Source organism: Cervus canadensis, chromosome 25 (genome assembly GCF_019320065.1).
Source record: "Cervus canadensis isolate Bull #8, Minnesota chromosome 25, ASM1932006v1, whole genome shotgun sequence".
NCBI classification, from domain to species: Eukaryota; Metazoa; Chordata; class Mammalia; order Artiodactyla; family Cervidae; genus Cervus; species Cervus canadensis.
Window position 1 is genome coordinate 25,093,922 of NC_057410.1, and position 20,183 is coordinate 25,114,104.

The 20,183-nt window shown below is 48.2% G+C and overlaps 1 protein-coding gene across 1 annotated transcript; it reads right to left on the reverse strand.

The window, feature by feature from the left end:
* Nucleotides 1-2,480: 2,480 nt before the first annotated feature.
* ARF3 (ADP ribosylation factor 3) lies at nucleotides 2,481-20,098 on the reverse strand. Its single transcript, XM_043446406.1, has 5 exons — nucleotides 19,892-20,098; nucleotides 7,218-7,457; nucleotides 6,306-6,416; nucleotides 5,948-6,072; nucleotides 2,481-5,386 (listed from the first exon to the last, which is right to left on the reverse strand). The coding sequence occupies exons 2-5, from the start codon at nucleotides 7,363-7,365 to the stop codon at nucleotides 5,225-5,227; spliced, it is 546 nt and encodes a 181-aa protein (XP_043302341.1). The 5' UTR covers nucleotides 7,366-7,457; nucleotides 19,892-20,098; the 3' UTR covers nucleotides 2,481-5,224.
* Nucleotides 20,099-20,183: the final 85 nt, after the last annotated feature.

Genomic DNA, 20,183 nt, shown 5'->3' on the forward strand with positions numbered 1-20,183 from the left:
TCAGCTCTGGGCAGAGATAGCAGAGTTCTGGCTTGTATGTTGCCCTCTCTACCACATTCAGCTCAGAAGTCAGATCTGCTGCTAAACTAGAGCCCAGATACTCTCTTCTGTGGCTCATGGCCACAGTGACACAAACAAGGAGACACTTACCTTCAAGCCTTGATGGCGAATAGTTCTGGCCCAAGTCCCTCACTTCCAGGTCTCCACTGTGGCCTTTCGGCAGCACTGCGCCCTCTATCAGTCAAGGCTCAGATTTCCTCACACCTAACCCTTTCTTCCCTTGCTCAGGAACTCAGGGTCATCCTTACCCTTCCCAGTAATCAAGGCCAGGAAACCTAATTTGAATGAAAAGCCTGCAGAGGAAAAAAGGCACTTGGATCCCATGACTCCCCAGTGACCAGCTTGATTCTCTAAACCTCCAGTTACCAGGTTAAAAAAAAAAAAAAAAGTAGAGAATTGGACTTTGACCCTTCTACCTCCACACCCTTCGGAGCTGGAAAAGAGACTGTTCTTAATATTATGACTGCCTGCACAGAGACACCGCTTCCTGCTCCAAGCAGCGGCAAGGGGGTATCCCTTCTATACAGTGACTCCCCAACACTCACTACCCCGTATGGTACTCTGTGGTTATCCCAAAGGATTCCAGAGCAGCCTAGGAACAGACTTCCTGGTCTCTCCCTCAGTACCATGATTTAACTCCACTCTTAGCACAGATCTGGAAACAAGAAGGTACAGAATAAATACCTGTCAGTTGTCTGCTCTGACCAATCTAAGTACTGGAGACAATGTGGTGACTTCCCAGAGCTTTCAGACCTTATACCTCCAGTCTGAGAAAGTCATACCCACTCACACTGATCCTGCCTGTCACTGACTATATCCCACCTGGCCCAATCCAAAGCTTTCCACTAGCTTTCTCTAAGCTCACTTCAGAAGCTCCCTTGCCCAGATTATCCTGAAGTATATCCTAGGCCAAGCCATGAATGAGGAGCTATTCATGTTCTGGGAAGATAAGAGCTTAACAGCTGGATGCTAAACATTCACCTTCCAGGTTAAGTCTCCCTTTCATCTCCCCATGTCCTCCTCCATCCCCCCAAAAGCTAGAAGTTTCAAGCAACTGTCACAAGAGCGCTTCCCCCCCTTTCCTGGTATCGTGGACTACTAAGGGACAGAGGGACTAGACCATCCTCTCCCCAAGTTGTCAGAGGTCAAAAGAACCCCACTGGCCTGCCATCCAGCTAAAGTCTTCTCCATTATCGTTATCTTATGCAGGGCTGTAGCTCTAGAAGTTATCTATTTGTTAGTATACAAATAATGGACTTGGGCAAGTGCTCCTAACTTATTAGCAACCTCAGTCACCAAGCAGGACTTCTGAGGAGCCTAGGAGGAGGAAAGCATTACCTGGTTTTGAGGTTATGTGGGTAGTGTTCAAAGATTATGGGGTTAATAAAGCAATGTCTGATTTAAGTAGTTTAAGGGTTTCATAAGGGCAGATGCACTGGTCCTTAACCACGATGGCTTATTTTAATAGCAAGAGAGGGGCTGAAAAGGAAAATTGCCAGGGGAGGCAGCAGGGAGTTAGCTGAATACAAAGGATAATTTCACACTGGTATTTGGGGCTCTCAAACTTATTACATGCCTAAATCCTGTGCCTTTTCCATAGCATCAAGTTGGGAAGGCCTCTGTCCTTAAAGCTTAGCAAAGTGGTGAGAGTGGGGAAGGCCTGCCTGGCTCACCCAGACCTCACCAAGAAAGGGTAGCACCATCCCTTTCTTTGCCTGAGTAACAGCAGGAGAGGAAAAGAGTAGTGGTGGGAATTGGGTGGAAGAACAAGGTTTGTCTTTTTCCTCAAAACATTATCTCTGGATGAGGTCTGGCCTCCTGACGATGGGGAACCGGACACTAAAGCAGAGGCGATGCAGGGCCATGAGCTGTAAGAAGGATCAAGTTCATTATACCACTCAGACCTTTACCCTTCACCAGGCTCAGTGCCAAAGTCCTAAACCAGACGGGTGAGCAGACGCCAACCTATGGATGAGGGGACCCTGTTCCAACTAGAAGCACCTGAGGCACAGGGCTGGGCAGATCTGAGAGTGGGGGCTGTGTGAGGCATTAGGGCCCTCTGTTGGGAGTCCCTAACGTCTACTAGAAGATGATCAACATGGCTAAGTTCAGGGTTAAACCCTTTACAACTTGAGGGGCAAAGTCATGAAGCCCTCAAACTCTGGGCCGCAATTCATTTCAGCTCCCCTTTGGGGTATGATGGGAAACAGTAAGCAGTGTGGAGATGAACCTCCATCACTTCACTCTCCCCAATCCAGAGAACCCTTTATCCCTCTGCTGAAACAAACAGCAGTCTGAAGAGTGGGACCAGAAGCAGAACTACCCTCACCAATAAACTCTGTGCCACGGTTTCTGTGCCACACCAATAAACTGATGTGCCGCGGCTGCTGCACATCAAGGATGAAGGTCTGCTCCAAAGCTGCATAAAACAAGTTTAATTTCCAACCAGGGTCACAGTCATCGCGTATCCCACATTTTGAGCAAGGAGAGAGAAGGTGAGTTATTTAACATATACAGTCTACATTCCAGAGGAGAAAAAAAGAAGAGAAAAACCAGTTCAGAACTGCAGTTACCACTATAACACCACAAACAAACTTTTAAGGGGGGACAGGGGAAATTCCCAGGGAGAAGAAAGGCTGGAACAAAGGAAAGCAAAAAATTAAACCTACCAGAGGAAAGTAGGGGAGGGAGTGGGTAGAAGCGGAATGAAACACCCAATTCCAAAAGCGCTTTTGGGTGAATGGGAATGTAGAAAGGACCGCCCCTGCCGAGGGGGCCTAGCAGCCTGGGATACTAACAAGATCATTTACTGCCCCCTGCTGGACAGATCCTTGAGCAGCACCCAGGCAACCTCCAAGACTGTTTCCTAACACCCTCAGCCCCACCAGTCCCTGAAGGCCCCCAAACCGAGGTTGGGGGTAGGTCTAAAATGAGAAAAACCCATTTGGGACTGACATCTAAGTAGGCAGGGTCAGAGAGGGAGTGAGACGGGAGAGGAGGCAAAGTCCTCCCCAACCACAACGATACAGAGTGAGCAATTCTAAGGAAATTTTCCCAGGAAAAGGGAGACAAACAGGCATCAGCAGTGAAGCAGGTGAGAAGGCAAAGGAAGAGTTCAGGGAGGCAGAGGCGACAGGAGCAGGAACGAAAAAAATCTGACAAAACACAGACAAAGGCAAAGCAGAAGTATGAGGGAATCTTCTGTGGGGTCAGAGGAGTGAATTCATGTTAAAGTGAATCAGAAGCTCCAGCAACCCCGCCCCCCACCCTGCCACCAACCACACAGACGCACACATACACACCAAGGCCTAGAGCGCGAGACCTGCATACACCCACTGCATCCTGGATAATTAACACATCACTGAGGAGCTGGCACTGAGGGAGACACCCCTGGAACCTCTCTTTCACAGTTCAATCTGACGTGGGTAGGGGGTACTGATCCGCCTGTTGTAGACAAAGGTGGCAGGAAGCCTGGCCCCATGGGGTGGGGCTTGGGACAACCCCTCTGGGAAGGGGTCCCTCAGCCATGCTATGGAGGCCCTGGGCCCTGACATTAGCAAAAAGGCTATGGGCGGCCGTCTTGGAGCTCAGGGCGCAGCCAGCACACACAGGAGCCCACAGAAAAGCCACGGCTTCACAGAAACCGCGGAAGTCAGGAACCCAGGCCAGGATCTCAGGGACAAGTGCCTCCTATAGACAGAGACACAGTAGCAGCAGCTTCTGAACAACTACATAATAATGGAGGGAGGACTCGGAAGACCGCTGCATCCCATCAGCACCAACAATCACTTCGGAGCCCGATTTCCTCCATTCCAATGCCCAGATCCATTTATGGGAAGTGGGTGGAGAGGGCAGGGAAAGGCTGTTGGGATGGAGTGGGGAGGGACAGCAGGATGGTCTAAGGGTCTGGAAACAGAAAATTTTCATCTTTCAGCACACCCTGGACTAGATAAAAATGGAGAAGAGGTGGCTTGATGCTGAGGTCTGTTGTGCCACCCCCACTCCCTTGCTCCTCAGTAAACCAGCCAGCCGGCTCTGGTGAGGCCAGCAGAACTACCAGGGTGAGGAAATTTCTGACAAAGGACAGGTGAACCACCCAGGCCCAAGATCAGAAGACGGAAGGGGCAGGAAGGCAGGAATAGGGAAACTGATCTGTGTTTCACCTTCTCCTAATAACAAGAGGATGAAGACGGAAAACCTGAGCCCCTCTCCCCAGTGCCCTGGGTCCCAAATACAACCCATGGACTTGCTATCCCTACCTCCCTGCTCCAGCTCCAAGGAACAGATCTAAGGATGAGGGGGAGGATCAGCTGAACACTCTGAGCTGATAAAGAGTGAGTGGGTTCCTCTCTCCTTCCACAAAAAGGCAGGGCAGAATGGCATCTCCTTGGGAACAGTCATCTAGAGACAAATGCCACCCCCCTGACCTGAGTAGGGTGGAGAGAGGGATAGAGAAAGATGGTGGCAGAGAAGCCATCATCTGCCCTGTCATCCAGGAAAACCTACCTGCAGTGGAGAGGCACCTGCACGGGACTGGGGCAGCCTCCCCTCCACCTCCTTCCCTTTATCTCACCAGCATGGGAGGAGCAGCTGATAGACGAGAGTGGGCAGTGTCCTGGCTCCCAGCCCTGAGCGGCACCCACCTCCTCTACCCACTCCTTGGCCCCCATATATATCTCTCTATACAGGTATATACACGCGCACACATGCACGCACACACAGAGAGGCCCGTGCAATTTCCATGTAGAACAGGGGGAGAGCGGCAAAGGAACGGAAGATGGGGAAGGGGAGAGGGACCTGTGGGGGTAGGGAAGGGGCTCAGATGCCAAGAGCACAGCAACTAGGGCCAAACGAAGCAAACCGGAGGGAACACCCCATCCCACCTCCCAAGCCCCAGGGCTTGAGGGGGGGCCCACCCCATGAAACCATAACAACCTTGTTTTTTGTTTTAAATCCAGTAAATTGGAATGATTCATCATCAGGACAGCAACTGGGGACTGGTCATGGAGGGGGGAGGGGAGGACAGGGGAAGCAAGGCTGTTGCTGGGCATGCGGACATGATACCCAGGGCTCTGGCCGCACTGGCAACAGGAAGGAAAAGGGGAGGGCTGGGTCAGGGAGACGGTAGGGGTGGATGGGGTGGTCGGATAGGGCTGTCTGGCTCTCACTTCTTGTTTTTGAGCTGATTGGCCAGCCAGTCCAGGCCTTCGTACAGCCCGTCCCCGCTGGTGGCACAGGTGGCCTGAATGTACCAGTTGCGGTGGCGCAGGGAATGCAGACCCAACTTGTCTGTGATCTCAGCAGCATTCATGGCATTAGGCAAATCCTGGAGCACAAGGGAGACACAAAAAGGAGCCTCAGATCTTGCAGAAGCTTCTAGAGCACCCACCTAGCAAAGGCAGGTATACCAGCACCCTCTCCTCCTTCTTCAGTGGAGGAACCCAGAGCAAGATCCTAAAGAGCGACTTTGGATTTAATCATCCTAGAACTCCAGATCCAAGGCACTAAAGGTCACTCCACTGAGGAGTTGGAAACCAAGTATGGGGTTGGTAGGGAAGTGGAGAAGTGATTCAGATGAGCCGACAGCCAGGTCTGTCTGACCGTAAGAAAGAGGGCTGCTCCACTAAAGCAGACAACAGGTGAGGTTACAAAGGGGCTGGAGGTAAAGATCTACCACACCTGTCCCTCTGGACAGAAACACTGCTCAGTAAAGCCGGGATGGGGGCAGGAACAAGAAGAGGAGCGTAAAGAAGCCAGCTAATCATGTTTCTTACTTTCCAAATTGAGAGCCTAGTCATAGGGTTTACCACACAATGGGCTCCAAGATCCCGTGACTTCCATGGCCAGGCTGCCCTCTCTCAAACGCAGAGGCAGGGAGATGTCACACCTGTTTGTTTGCAAAGACAAGGAGCACAGCATCCCGGAGCTCATCCTCTGCCAGCATCCTCATCAGCTCCTCCCGGGCCTCATTTACTCGCTCTCGATCATTGCTGTCGACCACAAATATCAACCCTGGGGAGGCAGAGCATGGGCTGCACAGAGACGACAGATCAACTCCCCTCCCCCACCGAAAAGAGAACACACCCTCGTTATACCCTTCAAGTATCTGCTCCCTCTTCTCCCGCCTCCCACCCCTAGGAGCTGCAGCAGGGCAAGAGCTGGCGCCTGATAACCGAGAACAATAGCCACCCTCTGCTCACACCCAACCAACCCCTGCCGGTCCGGGGGCAATTCACACGCCCTACCTTGGGTGTTCTGGAAGTAGTGTCTCCAGAGAGGCCGAATCTTGTCCTGGCCACCCACATCCCAAACTGTGAAGCTTATGTTCTTGTACTCCACTGTCTCCACATTGAACCCTTTGGGGAAAAAACAGACAGTGGTCACTTGGCCAGAAATACCAGGCCTGCAAACGATGCCCCATTGGGTTATTTCTGTTTCCCCCAGGCCTAGCCAAGAAAAGAAAGTAAGGCTTCCTCAGACAGACCTGGTGTTCCCTGACTTAGCAGCACTAAGGCCAAAAAGAAAACCTAAGAGAAGCAGCAGAAGAGGACGAAGAGGGCCAGTCAGGAGGTTCCCAACTGCCTCGGTGAGACAACCTTCCCCACTCACTCTCAGTCTTTGACTCTCTCTCCTGCAAAAGAAATGACTCAGCCCCACTCCTGCCTCAGCCTCAGCTGAGAAGTGGGGCCTGTGAGGCAGAATGGACAACAAGAAGGGAGTGACAGTCCCGGAGCCCCAAAAGCAGAACCAGCTGATGATGGTGATCTAGAGCTGCTTCCACGAGGCAAATGCTCTCCCTCCCAGAGGCAGGTCTTAACTGGGATCAGGGCCACCGAGGATCTAAACTGAAGCAATTCCAGGCCTCTGGCAGGAACATCAAAGCTCTTCACCTGCTTTTCAAACAACAGAGAACAAACCAGCTCAGTGCCTGAGGGCCACTGTTGGGTGCCAGGCTGCGGAAGTTCTCGCATCAGAGAGGGCCAGGGTAGGTCTGCAAATGGCAGGCCCAGCACCTGCTAGGAAGGTAAATAACCACTCCTCCCTGAACCCCACAGACCGTAAGGACTTGCCTGGTGGCCAGGTGAGAGATCCAGGAACAGGCCCCCTATCTGGCTCAGTGGTGGGCATGAGAGCCTCCATCTGAGCTTTGCCCTTACCAATGGTGGGGATGGTGGTGACGATCTCGCCCAGTTTCAGCTTGTACAGAATGGTGGTCTTTCCTGCGGCATCCAGGCCCACCATCAGAATGCGCATCTCCTTCTTCCCAATCAGGCTCTTGAGAAGGTTTCCAAAGATGTTACCCATGATCACAGCAGTTGCTTTCTGAGGACAGTAGGGTGCAGTGGGGGCAGTGGCAGTCTGGTTCAGGCCTGGACCCTGGTATGGAAGACTTGATCCTAGGCAAAGAAATGCAAACTCACTACCACCATCTGCTTGTCAGGATTTCATGCTAATGGGACTGGCCAAAGACATGGCTGGAGTTCTTTTCTGACAAACTGAGAGCCTGAGCATACCATGAAGATCAAGGCCCACTTAGATCCTGAGCCTCTGGGAGCAGACAAAGCACTGAACACTCAGGGCCCCTGCTTCTGCCAGTAATCTACCCAGGGGACTCTGGATGGGTTATTTCACCTGTTCTTATCTGCACCTGTAAATGAGGAGGCTGAACTAGATGATTTCTAAAGTCCCTTCAGTCCTGACATTCTATAGTATATCCCAAAGCATAGAGAGATCATTAATGCCCCTCCTTGCCCCAACCTTGCCCTGAGACTTCTGGAAAGGGTGGGAGAGGAGGGAGTGGAATAAGGAGTGGCTCTTTGTGACTCCTGACAAGGTTCAGGCTTGTCAGGTTCCCAAGGTTTATTCTCTCAGCCCTAATCAAGAGATTCTGCTTCTTCCCTTCCTGTGTTTCTACACTTTCCTTCTACACACCAAAATTAGCCAGAAAGAATTAAGAAACAGCACTCCTAAGAAAAGCTGATCCTTTCCACTCTGTGAACTACCAGCTGCTAAAGCCATACTCTGTGCATACAACAGTGAGCTGAGAGCTGGGAGGCGGGGTGTGGAGAGGCTCCCCCTCATTCCTCAGCCAGGCAGGTCCTGGGTTCCCGTGGTCCCTCCCAGGACAGCTGCTCCACATGGTCACCTGCAATGAGGCAGTCAGCTCATTCTCTGCTTCGGCTCCAACCCTCTTCAGCCTATTCTCCACAGAGCAGCCAGACTGATTTTAAAACCAAAACCAGGTCATGTTGCTCCTCTGTTCAAAACCCTCTCTGGGCTCCGTATCTCCTTTTCTGTAAAACCCAAAGCCATACATGGCCTACAAAGCCTGGCGCAGTCTGCACCCCGCTTCTCTCATCAGCTTTCCTACTACTCTCCCCTGTGCGTACTCCACTTCAGGTCCCCAACGCTCTCCTGTCTCAAAGCATTTGTTCCTGTCTTCACTCTGCCTGGGAGGCTCATCTCCCAGACAGCCTTCATGGAGCCCTCCCTCGCTTCCTTCAGGCATCTGTTCGACCGTCCCTTTATCAAAGAGGCCTTCCACAACCACCTATATTTCACACACACACACACACACACACACACACACACTTCTCTAACCCATTATTCCACTTTTTCCTCACAGAATTTATCACCATCTGACACGTTCCGTATTTGTTTCCTTCTGGACTGTTTTTCTCCTCCTACTATAATGTCAGCTCCTTATCTATTTTGTTTCCTGCTGTGTTCCTGGTGCCTTGACTAGTGCCTGGCACACAGCAGCTGGGTAACTGAATTAGCTCACAAGGTCTCTACTGACCTTGCTAGCACCTCATTCAGGTTAGACCGCTTCCGCCTGATACATCATTGGCAGAAATGAAGGGAGCAGTTAGAACACTACAAAAGTACAAAATGCCTATCTGCCCACTTTGCCCACTGCCCCAGACTGACAGAATCATAGAGTCATTCATTTCTTCTCTTCTCTCCCATCTGGATGGCTCCGGACAGCCACAGAAATGAATCTTTGAAACAACAATGAAACAGGGGTTCAGAATCACCCATGCCAGCCAGTTCTCTGTGCCTGCGGGAGCCAATGCGTCAGCAGCTTATTCAGCAATCACCATATGCCAGCTGCTGGCGTTCTCCACAGTCTGGGAACCAGAGGTACACATATGCACACCACAAACCCAGCAGGCAAAGGAACAGGTCAAGACAGAGTGCACCCAAACCCAAGAATGTGAAAGGTGGATAGGGAGGAATCCTATTTTCAAGATAAAGCACAAGGGTTTGGTGGGAGTTTAGTTGTTTTTTTCAAAAACTATTTTAGGTTTGTTTATTTGTTTCCTACTCTCCTCAGTTTGCAGTGAATTCCAGACTAGTAAAAAGGAGCCAGATCAACGGCCCCTGGAGACCAAAGTACTAGTTTGTCCAAAAAACAGAAACAATGAGTGCTTATGGAGTGTTTCATCTTCAAAGGCCTCCGCAGACATTCACTAATAAGCCAGGCGTGGTACTCTGGGTAGGTTCCACAGATGAGCCCAGCCCCTGACCCAGAGGGCTCACACCCCAGGGGGAGGGCCTGGCTCAACTTTAGGGCGCAACTTCAGCCAAGTCACCCACTAGCCATCCACCCGGCCCCTCCTGCCTCAACCACCCAGGCAGACAGATTCCTGAGGATTCCTGAGGCAGGAGGGGAAACCTACCCAGCTAGTAAGATCAGATCCTACCGACTCTGGTAATCCGTGGTAGTCAGACTTCTGGTTCTGATGCCTTCACTTCCAGAAATTTACACCTTCCCCAAGTCCTCCTAGTTTTTATCTTGTTTCCTGCTCACGTGTTCTTTCTTTTAGCTCCAGATGACACTTTGCTTTAAAGCTTAGGTAATAGGCTTTGGCCCAGATTCTGAACTGAATTTATACCACACGTTTATCTTGCCATCCTTCTGACTACAAGTATTGCTGATTAAATGATTACCAACTGTGAGTAGACCAGTGGCTGAAAGCAAGCCCTTGCCCCAGGATATGCACACACTGTCCTTTGGTTTGCTTCTTTGCTAAGCTATCACACTGAAGTCTTGGTTCAAAAGCGGATCCCAGTGTTACACTGATTTCTATCTCCTGGCAAGCTACATAAAGGCCCCTGAATTATCCGAACCATTCAAGTGGCACTACGTTGTGGAGTTTTTCCTTCTAAATCTGTGCATTTACTGTCTCCCCAATTTAACCATGTGCTCACCATGTGCAAAGACTATGCCTTCTATTTATTTTGGATCTTTCCTTGCTCCCAGTGCCAAGCCCCGCTGTAGGAGTTCAAGCAAGCACATTGGCTGATTTAAGCCTCATCTAAGGCTTATATCATTTCTTCTGTCCTAGCAGTACTTGGTATCTCCATGTGGTGCACAGATGGCTGCTCAGCTTTCCTGTCAATTCCTGGCCATTTTCCACATACACTGACCTTAAGACTGGTTTGGGAAAGCCATGAAAGGACAAGAAGACTAAAAGTGGTAAAATTTTCTCTTGGCATTTAAAACTCAATGGGGCTGGCAGATAACTAATGAAATATTCAAGTAGTTATCATGTGTCCGCCATGGCGCCCCAGGGCCTTGAAATTAATGAACATTATGACTCTTCTTTAATATAATCAGGAGCTTGACTCAGATGAACAGTCCAAAGCAAATGTTGGCTTTCTTATCTTGGCTTTCCTTGTTCCTGTCTGTTTCCAGATGGCATGCTGCCCCGACCACCAGGATGGTGGCAACTTTCAGCTCTGTGCCATGAACATACACCTACGGCTATATAGTCAGCTCTCACTTTCACCACACTGCATTGCTAGAAGCAGCTCTGGGAAGCAGAATGGCAAACAAACCAACCTCGGATTGTCTACATACTGTATAGCCTATAGTCATTCTCTTTTGCCACAGATGGCACTCCTGTGTCAATAGGGCAAAATACCAGGGTTCCATGGGCTGGGAGAAACAGGAAGCAGGTAAGACTGAAGGTGAGTGGCTCAAGATAAAAAATGGAATACAGCAATATCTCTATTAACAAAAAGGATGTTAATATCTCTATTAACAAAAAGGATGTCTCAACATTCTATTGTACAGTTACAAACTTTGTTATCAGTGGTAAAAGTAGCAACAGGAACTCTAAAAATGTGTTTTAGTACAATCTGTGTTGGACGGTGCAGTTCAATCAGGCACACTGACTGATGTAAGCCTCACTGATTATCACTTATGGCCCCCAACCCCTCCCTCCCACTCCCACCGCACCCCCTCCCCCAGGAGAGGCAGGCTTGTGCTGTCACTGACTGTTCAGTCCCTTTGACTCGAGGCCTGTCTGCCTACACTCCAGGTGATTCTAAGAGGCACAGCTCAGCCTGCCACACACACTCCCCATTCTTCGTCACAGGCATGTGTCCTGAGACACCCCTTTTCAGGCTGCATGGGCTCAGGGAAAAGAAGACCAGAGTCTACCAAACCCTCTGCTGCCAGGCAGAGTGCACAAAAAGCAGCTATATTCCCAGACGATTTTCAAATTGAAACATCACTAATAAAGATGCTATTTTTAGCACAGCCAATGGAATAGACCAAAAAATTTAGGGAAACCAAAGTAGGGTCTGCCTGTATTTGGTTTCCTTAATGCAGCTGGCTTGTGACCTATGTAAACTTTCCAAATTTTTGTCTCAAGAGCACTGTAATCAGCACACAAGAACTCGTAGATTAGTATCTCAATGGCTTCTATTAAACTCAAAGATTTCCCAAGGCCAAGAAACAGCTTCTGATGTCAGTTTCCATTCATTCGTTAAATGTTTATTAAGTATAATGAACTAGGAATACAGAGGAAGACAGTTTCTGCCTTCATGAAACTCAATGGGAGAGAAAGACTAGGAAACAGAGGATTATAGTGTGAGGCTAAGAGTGGGATAAGCACATGGTATTATGGGGACAGAAAGCTAGAGCAGTTAGTCAAGACTGGAGGATGAAGGCCAATTCCAAGACATGACTCTCTGGTCACACCTGAGCTGACTCTTAAAGGAAGAATATGAATCAGTCAGACACTAAAGAATAGGGAAGGTGGAAGAGGGAAGAGTGTATGCACAGGCATAAAGATGAGTTAGAACAGTGATTAGCCAAAGCCAGGTGCAACCAGGAGGTCATCTATGTGGATGCAGCATTGTGAGTAAAAAGAAGGGATGAGGCTGGAGGGAAGCAGGAGCTGGATCATGAAGGGCCCTAAAGGTAACACTGAGTAACATGATCAGATATGTGCTTTAGAAAGGTCGTTCTGACAGCAGTGTAGGGAATAAGTTAAAGGGGGGAAAGACGGAGGGAAAGAGACCACTTGCGAGGTCCAGTAATACAGATAAGAAGTCCAAAGTTCTTAGAGGGGTGGGATGGGGAGGGAGAGAAGAAGGAGGTTCAAGACGAAGAGGACATATGTATACCTATGGCTGATTCATGTTGATGTTTGACAGAAAACAAAACAAAAAAATTGTGTACAGCAACTATCCTTCAATGAAAAAATAAATTTAAAATTTTAAATAAATAAAATTAAAAAAGAGAAAAAAAGAAAGAAATCAAAAGTTCTGAAGCAGAGGTGGCAATAGAGAGGACAGGACAGATTTGAAACACCAAAATAGTAGACTCCATAGGGTTTGATAGCTGATTATAGTGGGGAGAGGAGAGTCAAAGATGACTCCCAGGTATCTTGCCTGTGTGAGTCAGTGGCACTTCTTTAGACTGGAAACACTACACAAACAGATCTGGCAGCAAAGATGTTTGTTTTTAGATTAATTTTGAAGTGCTAAGGTCTGAAGATCGGGAGAAAAGTCTGGTCAGGGTATTCAGAATCACCTGCATAGATAGTAAATGAAGCCCCAAGAGGAACCAGGAAGATTCAGAGTGGCAGCAGTTATTGGTTGCCTGCCCCAACAGCCATCTTCCCTTCTTTTTTCTAACAGAACCCTTAATTTGTTCAGACGTTGGCAGGCAGTGGTTATGAGCTACCCCTCCCCAACCCTAGGGTATAAAAGCTGATCAGCAAAGGCTGTGGGCATTTCATTTCTCTCACCATGATTTGAGTCACAAATGGTCAAGCACTAATTCTGGGCAATAAGATGTAAGAAAAGTCTACTGGGAATATCTGGGAAAGATTTCCTCAATCTTAAAAAAGAACATATATCAATGTTCTCTTCTCTAGCCTTTGGATGTTAATGTAGAAGGGCAAGATGCTGGCGTAATCTTGAGTATATGATGGGACAGACACAGGAACACTAGGATATCAGAGCAGAAAAACTTGGATCCTACCAGTGTTTAGTTGGTAGATCAAAAACAATTGTAAGAAGAAACGTTCTACCCCTGAACTACTTCTGCATGTGGTAGACTATGTGTGTGTGTGCTCAGTTGCTTCAGCTGTGTCTGATTCTGCAACCCCACAGCCCATAGCCCACCAGGCTCCTCTGTCCATGAGATTCTCCAGGCAAGAATACTGGAGTGGGTTGCCATGCCCTCCTTCAGGGTATCCTCCTGACCCAGGAATCGAACCTGAGTCTCCTGGACTGCAGGTGTATTCTTTACCCAGGTGTCACCTGGGAAGCCTTGTGGTAAAATATGAATAAAATTTACCATTTTAACCATTTTTAAGTGTACAGTTCAGTGGCATTAAATACAGTTACACTGTTGTGCAACCATCACTACCATGCATCTCCAGAACTTTTTCATCTTCCCAAACTGAAACTCTTACTTGTTAAACAATAATGCCCCTCCCCTACCCCTGGAAACAACCACTACACTGTTTCTGAATCTGACTATTCTAGGTACCACGTTAACCCGTGGAATCAAACAATATTTGTTCTTTTGTGTCTGGCTTATTTCACCTAGATTTTCTGCTAGATGTTTAATAAATCCTCTGATTATTTGAGCCACGGTGTGTTTTCTCTTTTCTTTTCTTTCTTTTTTTATGTTGGCTGCGCTGAGTCTTCGTTGTGCATAAGCTTTCGCTACCTGCCATGCTCAGGCTCTAGAGGGTGGGCTCACTAGTTGCAGCACACAGGCTTAGTTGCCCTGAGGCATGTGGGATCATCCTGGGACCAGGGATAGAACCCAAGTTCTTTGCATTGGAAGGCGGATTCTTAACCAGTGGATCACCAGGGAAGTCCTTCACAGGTGTGTTTTCTATCTTTTGCAACTGATACATCCTAATCTATATATCTAGAGAGAGTGTGCATGCTCAAACAGGAGAAAAGCCCAAAGATAAAAACCTGGGGCACATCAACATTTAAAGCCAAAAAAGGCCAGCAGAGAGAGTAGGAAGCAACCAAACGGGTAAAAAGGAAATCAAAAGAATAAGGCATCATAGACACCAATGAGTAAAGAAAAAAAAAAAAGAAGGGTCAAAGGCTATGAAAAAGTCAAATTAAGATAAGGCCTGAAAGATACCTACTGAACTTAGCTACTAGGCAATCAATGAATGGCCTTGTTATAAATTAGAACATATGACTAAAATTAGTCTCTACTTAACTAACAGCATTTAGGTTTGAGTCAGAATCGTTAAACACCAGTTTCCCTTCTAGTCCGAGAGGAAGACTCCAGTTCAGGATAACTTGAAGGAAGCCACAACGTCAAGCGAAGGAGTCTAAATTGCCCTGATAGACCCAAATATCAGGGAAGGGTATGGCTTTTCCCAAAGACAAACCTCAGCAAGTGAGTCAGAACAGAACCTCAAGTCTGTTTCAGAATGCATGACCTAGCTAGATAAGACAGTGACCAAATAAAAACTAGACTCATTTATTCCCCTGGAACATTCCGTGGCACTGCCCTCTAATCAAAGCTTTCAGTGTACCCTATTCTTAGAATTTGACCAGCTTAAAACTGTACCATATCCTGATATTTGATGGCTGCTTCAATGCCCACATCTCTAGCCTTGGATATCCAGTACACTGTACCTTCCTAATTACAAAATCACTGAAATCCCATGAGTAATCAGCCTAAAGCCCTAGTAAACCTTTGCCCCAATCTGGTCCCACTGTGCAGGTTAAGATGGAGCTGCCAGTGAAAAGATGAAACAGGAGGCCATGATTTGGACAAGGCCACCCCTAACAGAGCAGCCTAAGGATACAGAAGACAAGGAATGTCCTACCTTGGGGGATAAGAGCCTTCTGTGATCCCTCAGCACCTCAAACACACTTCTCTAGGACTTACCACAGAATGTTTTATTTACCTTGGTGTGTTTTGCTTTCCAGAGCTGGAACTTCCCAAATAATGTGCCTTTAATGTAATACAGATCAGCTGAAGATGCTGATCCCATCAGTACTGGATAGCTAGGGCTTAGAGTGGCTAGAGCCCATGGGCCAGTCATCTCGGGTTGCAAGCAGCTATGCGTGTTTCACTATTACCATTTTCTCAGGGCACCATGGTGGGAAAACAACACTAGACTCTCAGTCCCTTGACAGCTGGGACTGTGCCTTATTCATGTTTCATGCTCTCCCAGCATCCAGCTCCATGACTGATCTGTAGCTAGTGACTGATATACTTGTTGCTGAATTCAGTTCTACTGATGGTGGCAAACGCTTGTGAGGTTGAGGAAGACAGTATTTTACATGTGATCTCTAATCCTTTTCCTGTAACTGACAAACTAGAAAAGTGGCTTCCATGTTCTCAGAGCCCTAAGGTTCCTTGGATGGGATTCAGAGCCTGCCTAGGAGAAAGGGAAAGGGAGAGGTTCTGATTATGGTCCGCCACTCTCCACCACTACCACAGCAGCACTGCTTTTATCCATTTTATCTATTAGACTTCAAATAACATTTTATATAAGGTAGGGTTAGATTCCTTTTTTTCAAAAAGGGGAGGATGAAGAATTAAACCACTCCAACAGAAAGCTTATGTTCTTCTGCATCCTAAATCATGTTGAAATTTAAACATTCATGCTTGACACGCTTGTGTTTAAGCTCATAAAGGACAAGCTATGGGAATTCCCTGGCAGTCCAGTGGTTAGGACACCGCAATTTCAATGCCAAGGGCCTGGGCTCAATCCCTGGTTGTCGAGGAACTAAAATCTGCCACGCCCAGTCATTTCAACTTTCTTCAGGAATATGGTGATAACTGTGGATCCCTGATATCTTGAGCTATTTCTTTTTCTGGTCCATCTGATGCAGCAGGTCCTTTACAGATGTCCATGACAAATCTCTAACACCTTTGTAGAATCCCTACCTCAGTCAGTTCTTTCCCAGACTCTAAGACAAAGCCCTCAAACATTTGTAGAACTCTTTCCAAATGCTCCCCATGTCCTTTCATTATCCAAAAGCTTTATTAGCACTCAACCTATATTTGCAACAGATGTTGGAAAAGGCATAGCAGACAGATTTATAGACATTGCAACTCTGGACCTTAATACAGTACATTCTGAAACAGAGGCAGACATTTAAAGGAGATATGACTAAGTGAAAAGAGTGGCCCAGGAAATGGAGGATGCTGAAATACCAAGATCTAAAATAATGGGACCCAGGAATCTAAACACCTGACATAGGCCAATGAGGGTGCTCTTACATGGAAGAGTCAGCCATTCCTGCTGACTTTTGTATCATGAACAGTATTCCTGAGCCCCCACATCCTCACTCTACATCCCAGTTGATGGTTCAGGGCCCCTGCCTTGCTCCAGCTTCACCTCCCACTCAGGCAACAGGAGCTGCCTCTGTGAGGCTGATGCTGAAAAAAGATTTCATTGCTCATAAGCCTACGACCAGCACAGAAAGTCATGGTAACAATCACCCCTCTACACAGGCGCTTCAGGCAGCAAGTTGTTCTTTTATAAACCTCTTCTTTTTTAAGGCAGCCCTGAGGACTCGTTATTATTACTGTTATGATGGTGATTATTAATAGCAGCTAACATTTACTTGAGGCTTACTATGTGTGCTTTGTATAACCCTAAGGACTCTGTATATGCTATCTCATTTAATTCCCATGCCAACACTATGAACAGGCACTATCATTATCATATTCTTTGCAGATGAGGAAAATGAAGCTAAGAGAGAGAAATAATTTCACCAAAATCATACAACTAGTAACTAGCAGAGGCATAATTTGAACCCAATTGTGTCCGATTCCAAGGTCCACACTCTTAATTATCATACTATGTAACAAAAATGGTGAAGAAAACTATGTTGTACACCTGAAATGAACACAATATTGTAAATCAACTATACTGCAATTTTAAAAATGTGAAGGACTTCCCTGGTGATCCAGTGGTTAAGACTCTGCACTTCTACTGCATGGGACACAGATTCGATCCCAAGTCAGGGAAGTTCCACAGTAGCCACACACAAAAAATGGTAAGGAGGGTGAAATACAGTGATATGTTTTGAGTCTCAGGCCTCTTGAAATCCATTTCTAAAGGTATATGGGCAAGTAGATTCCACAATTTCCCTCAGTCATTGACTCAGTTTTAACAAACTTGGTTTTAGAGAACTTCCTTCTAACCAATAAATCCCGCCCACTGTCCTCTGAGTCCATTTCCTCTATTATGACTCCAGTGGAAGAAAGTAGCAGAGACAACACACTTTATGACTCTTTGTGCACTTAAGACTTCACTTCCACTCTTTCTAGCCTGCTGTCTGTCCTCCTTTACACTTGCATTCAGTTTAGTAAGAGCAGCTACCATTCATTGCCACCAATTCTATGCCAGGTACCAGATACATTCACTGGCTCCCTTCTCTGTAATTATCAGGAACTCAATCTGCAGACAACTCTGTAGGACCTAGGTCTAAAGGAGAGACTCCTTTGCCCAAAACAGGGAAGCAGGAGATCTAGGATTTCTGCTAAATAATGACTCTGTGTTCTAATACTTTTCTTTTGGGGGTCTTAACTTTCAATATCCATGACTGTTTTGTGCCTTAGGAAACATGGAGAGACCAAGACTTCTTAATTACAAAGGGTAAAGACCTTTACACCCTCACTCAGCTAACTTCAGGAAGCTCTCTATGACAGCCAAGCCATCTCTTCCTCTTTCCTTAAACTGTGGTCAGAAATCCTGAGTTCAGGACTTTCCAGGTTTGATCCCTAGTCAGGGAACTAGATCCTACAACTAAGAGTTACCATGCCCATCCTGCATTCCGCAAATAAAGATTCCCAAGGGCCACGACTGAGACCCAGTGCAGCCAAATAAATAAATAATTTTTTTTTTAAAAAGAAAGAAAAGAAAACCTAAGTTCTATTCATTCACATTCAGTATTCATGAGAGCTTACTGTGTGCCCAGACAGTGTGGGGGACACAAGATGAATTCCAATTCCTGCACTCAAAGTTTTGTCTCTTTGGAAAAGCAAGATATACGCATACAAATTTTGACTACACCAGAAAAAAAATTTTTTTTGACTACCCAAGGCAATAACTCTATGCTGGGAGGCAGGAGGAATGTTAATATGTGATACAAGAGGACCCTTCCAAGCTGAATCCACGGTCAAAGATCCATTCTGTGAAAAGGTGGATCAGTTTCTTTCTTAGAACGAGCTTTTATAGACATGGTATTCAAACCCAAGTCTAATGCACAATGACCAATTCACTGACCCATTCCAGTCATAGCAAGTGGAGACACTTACCCCAACAACAAGCTCAAGACAAAATGGTAGCAAATACTGTCACCACCTGAATAGGGATGGGGAAGGAAGTATGCAGACCCTAGCTGCACTGACCTAAGCAATCAGACTCCTGCAGCAGATCTCCTACCAAATAAAACTTTCATGCCATAGACCAGGAGTGACCCAATCCAACAGCGACGGAGACACGTTTTAAGTTACACTTCTCCCTCCCCCATGACCTCACTATTTCTTCTCACTCCTGACCACATACCACACTCCTCCCGGCCTAGCCAGAGGGAGACCAGCGGTAATACAACCCAGAAAGAAGGGAACTCTCCCCAAAGAGGAGCTACAACTTGGCTAATCAAGTGGCCCGGTTTTAACAGGGAATTCCATCCTACCCCTCACCCCCACCTTCTTCCCTCAAACACTGGTGTAAGCAACGGCTCCATTTTCGGTTCCGGGAATCCTGGTACTTCCTAAAGAAAGAAAGCGGATTGGAAGAGCGAAACTCGGAGCCAGCGACCAGAAGCTCCCTCCTCCTGTGAGACCGCCCCCGCTACGCCTGGGGGAGGAAGGCACCACCTCTCTTCTCCAAGGAAGACCAGGTCCCCCTCCCCCTTCTGCTGCCTCCTCTCTTCTGGCTCCCCACCTGCTGCCCTCTTCCCAACATGCGGTTCCCAGGACCCGAAAGCTCAACCTCCACCAGAATAGTGCCCCTGGGTTGTCCCACTAGCCTGTGTTCCAGGTTAATCCCTAACCCCACTACGGACCCCTGCCCCACGATAGGGGGAGGGGTGTCACCATAGCAAGGCTTCTCTCTGGTCTATAACCAAGGTGAAGGCGGAAAGCGGGTAAGAAAAAGCGCTATTCCCTAGCCCTTTAATAAGAAAAGAATACAAAACAGTCATCGCCGCCCCCACGTCACCTCACCCAGGACTGCTTTTCTCCCCCTCAACCAAGACCCTTCAAAAGCCCACCTCCTGCAGGCGAGGGGATCCTCACTGCAGCCCAGGTCGCCCCCTTGTGCGAGGCGGAGGACAAAACCGTGTGCGCCCCCCACCCCCACACCAGCTCAGCGTCCTTCAAATGCGGGGGCAGGCTTGTGGCTGGCCCGGCGCCCCCTCTCCGAGCTCTCGGGAGGAAAGGACCACACCGCTCCATGCCAGGCAGTGCCGGGCGGGCGAGCGAGCGAAGAGCGGGGCGAGGGGGCTCTATCCTCGCAGCCCCCACCCCGAGCCTCTCCTCTACCCGGACCCGCCTTCCCTCCTCCAAGTCCCTCACCTGTTCCTGCTCCCAGCTCCGCCGCTGCGGCCGCCGCCTCCGCCCCCACAGGCTCCGCTCGGCTCTCGTTCCACTCTCTCCGGCTCCCTCAGCCGATTTCAGCGCGGCTGCTCCCCTGGCCTCGCTCCCGGCTCCCTCCTTCCTGCCCTCCACCTAGCACCGGAAGCCGCGACGGCGACAGGAGCTGTGCGGCGCACCCCCACCCCCAGACCGGGATACTTCCCACCTCCCCGATCGCGCGAGAGCTGAGCACCGGCGAGCGGCAGATCTCGCGAGGTTCATCACCATGGCA

Bases quoted from the DNA above. Each gene is read 5' to 3' on its own strand.
- ARF3 (XM_043446406.1), bottom strand. From the start codon at position 7,365: ATGGGTAACATCTTTGGAAACCTTCTCAAGAGCCTGATTGGGAAGAAG. The intron at 6,073-6,305 runs GTAGGGCGTGTG...CTGCCTCCCCAG, and splicing joins CTACTTCCAGAACACCCAAG to GGTTGATATTTGTGGTCGAC. The intron at 5,387-5,947 runs GTGTGACATCTC...CTTGTGCTCCAG, and splicing joins TTGTCTTTGCAAACAAACAG to GATTTGCCTAATGCCATGAA.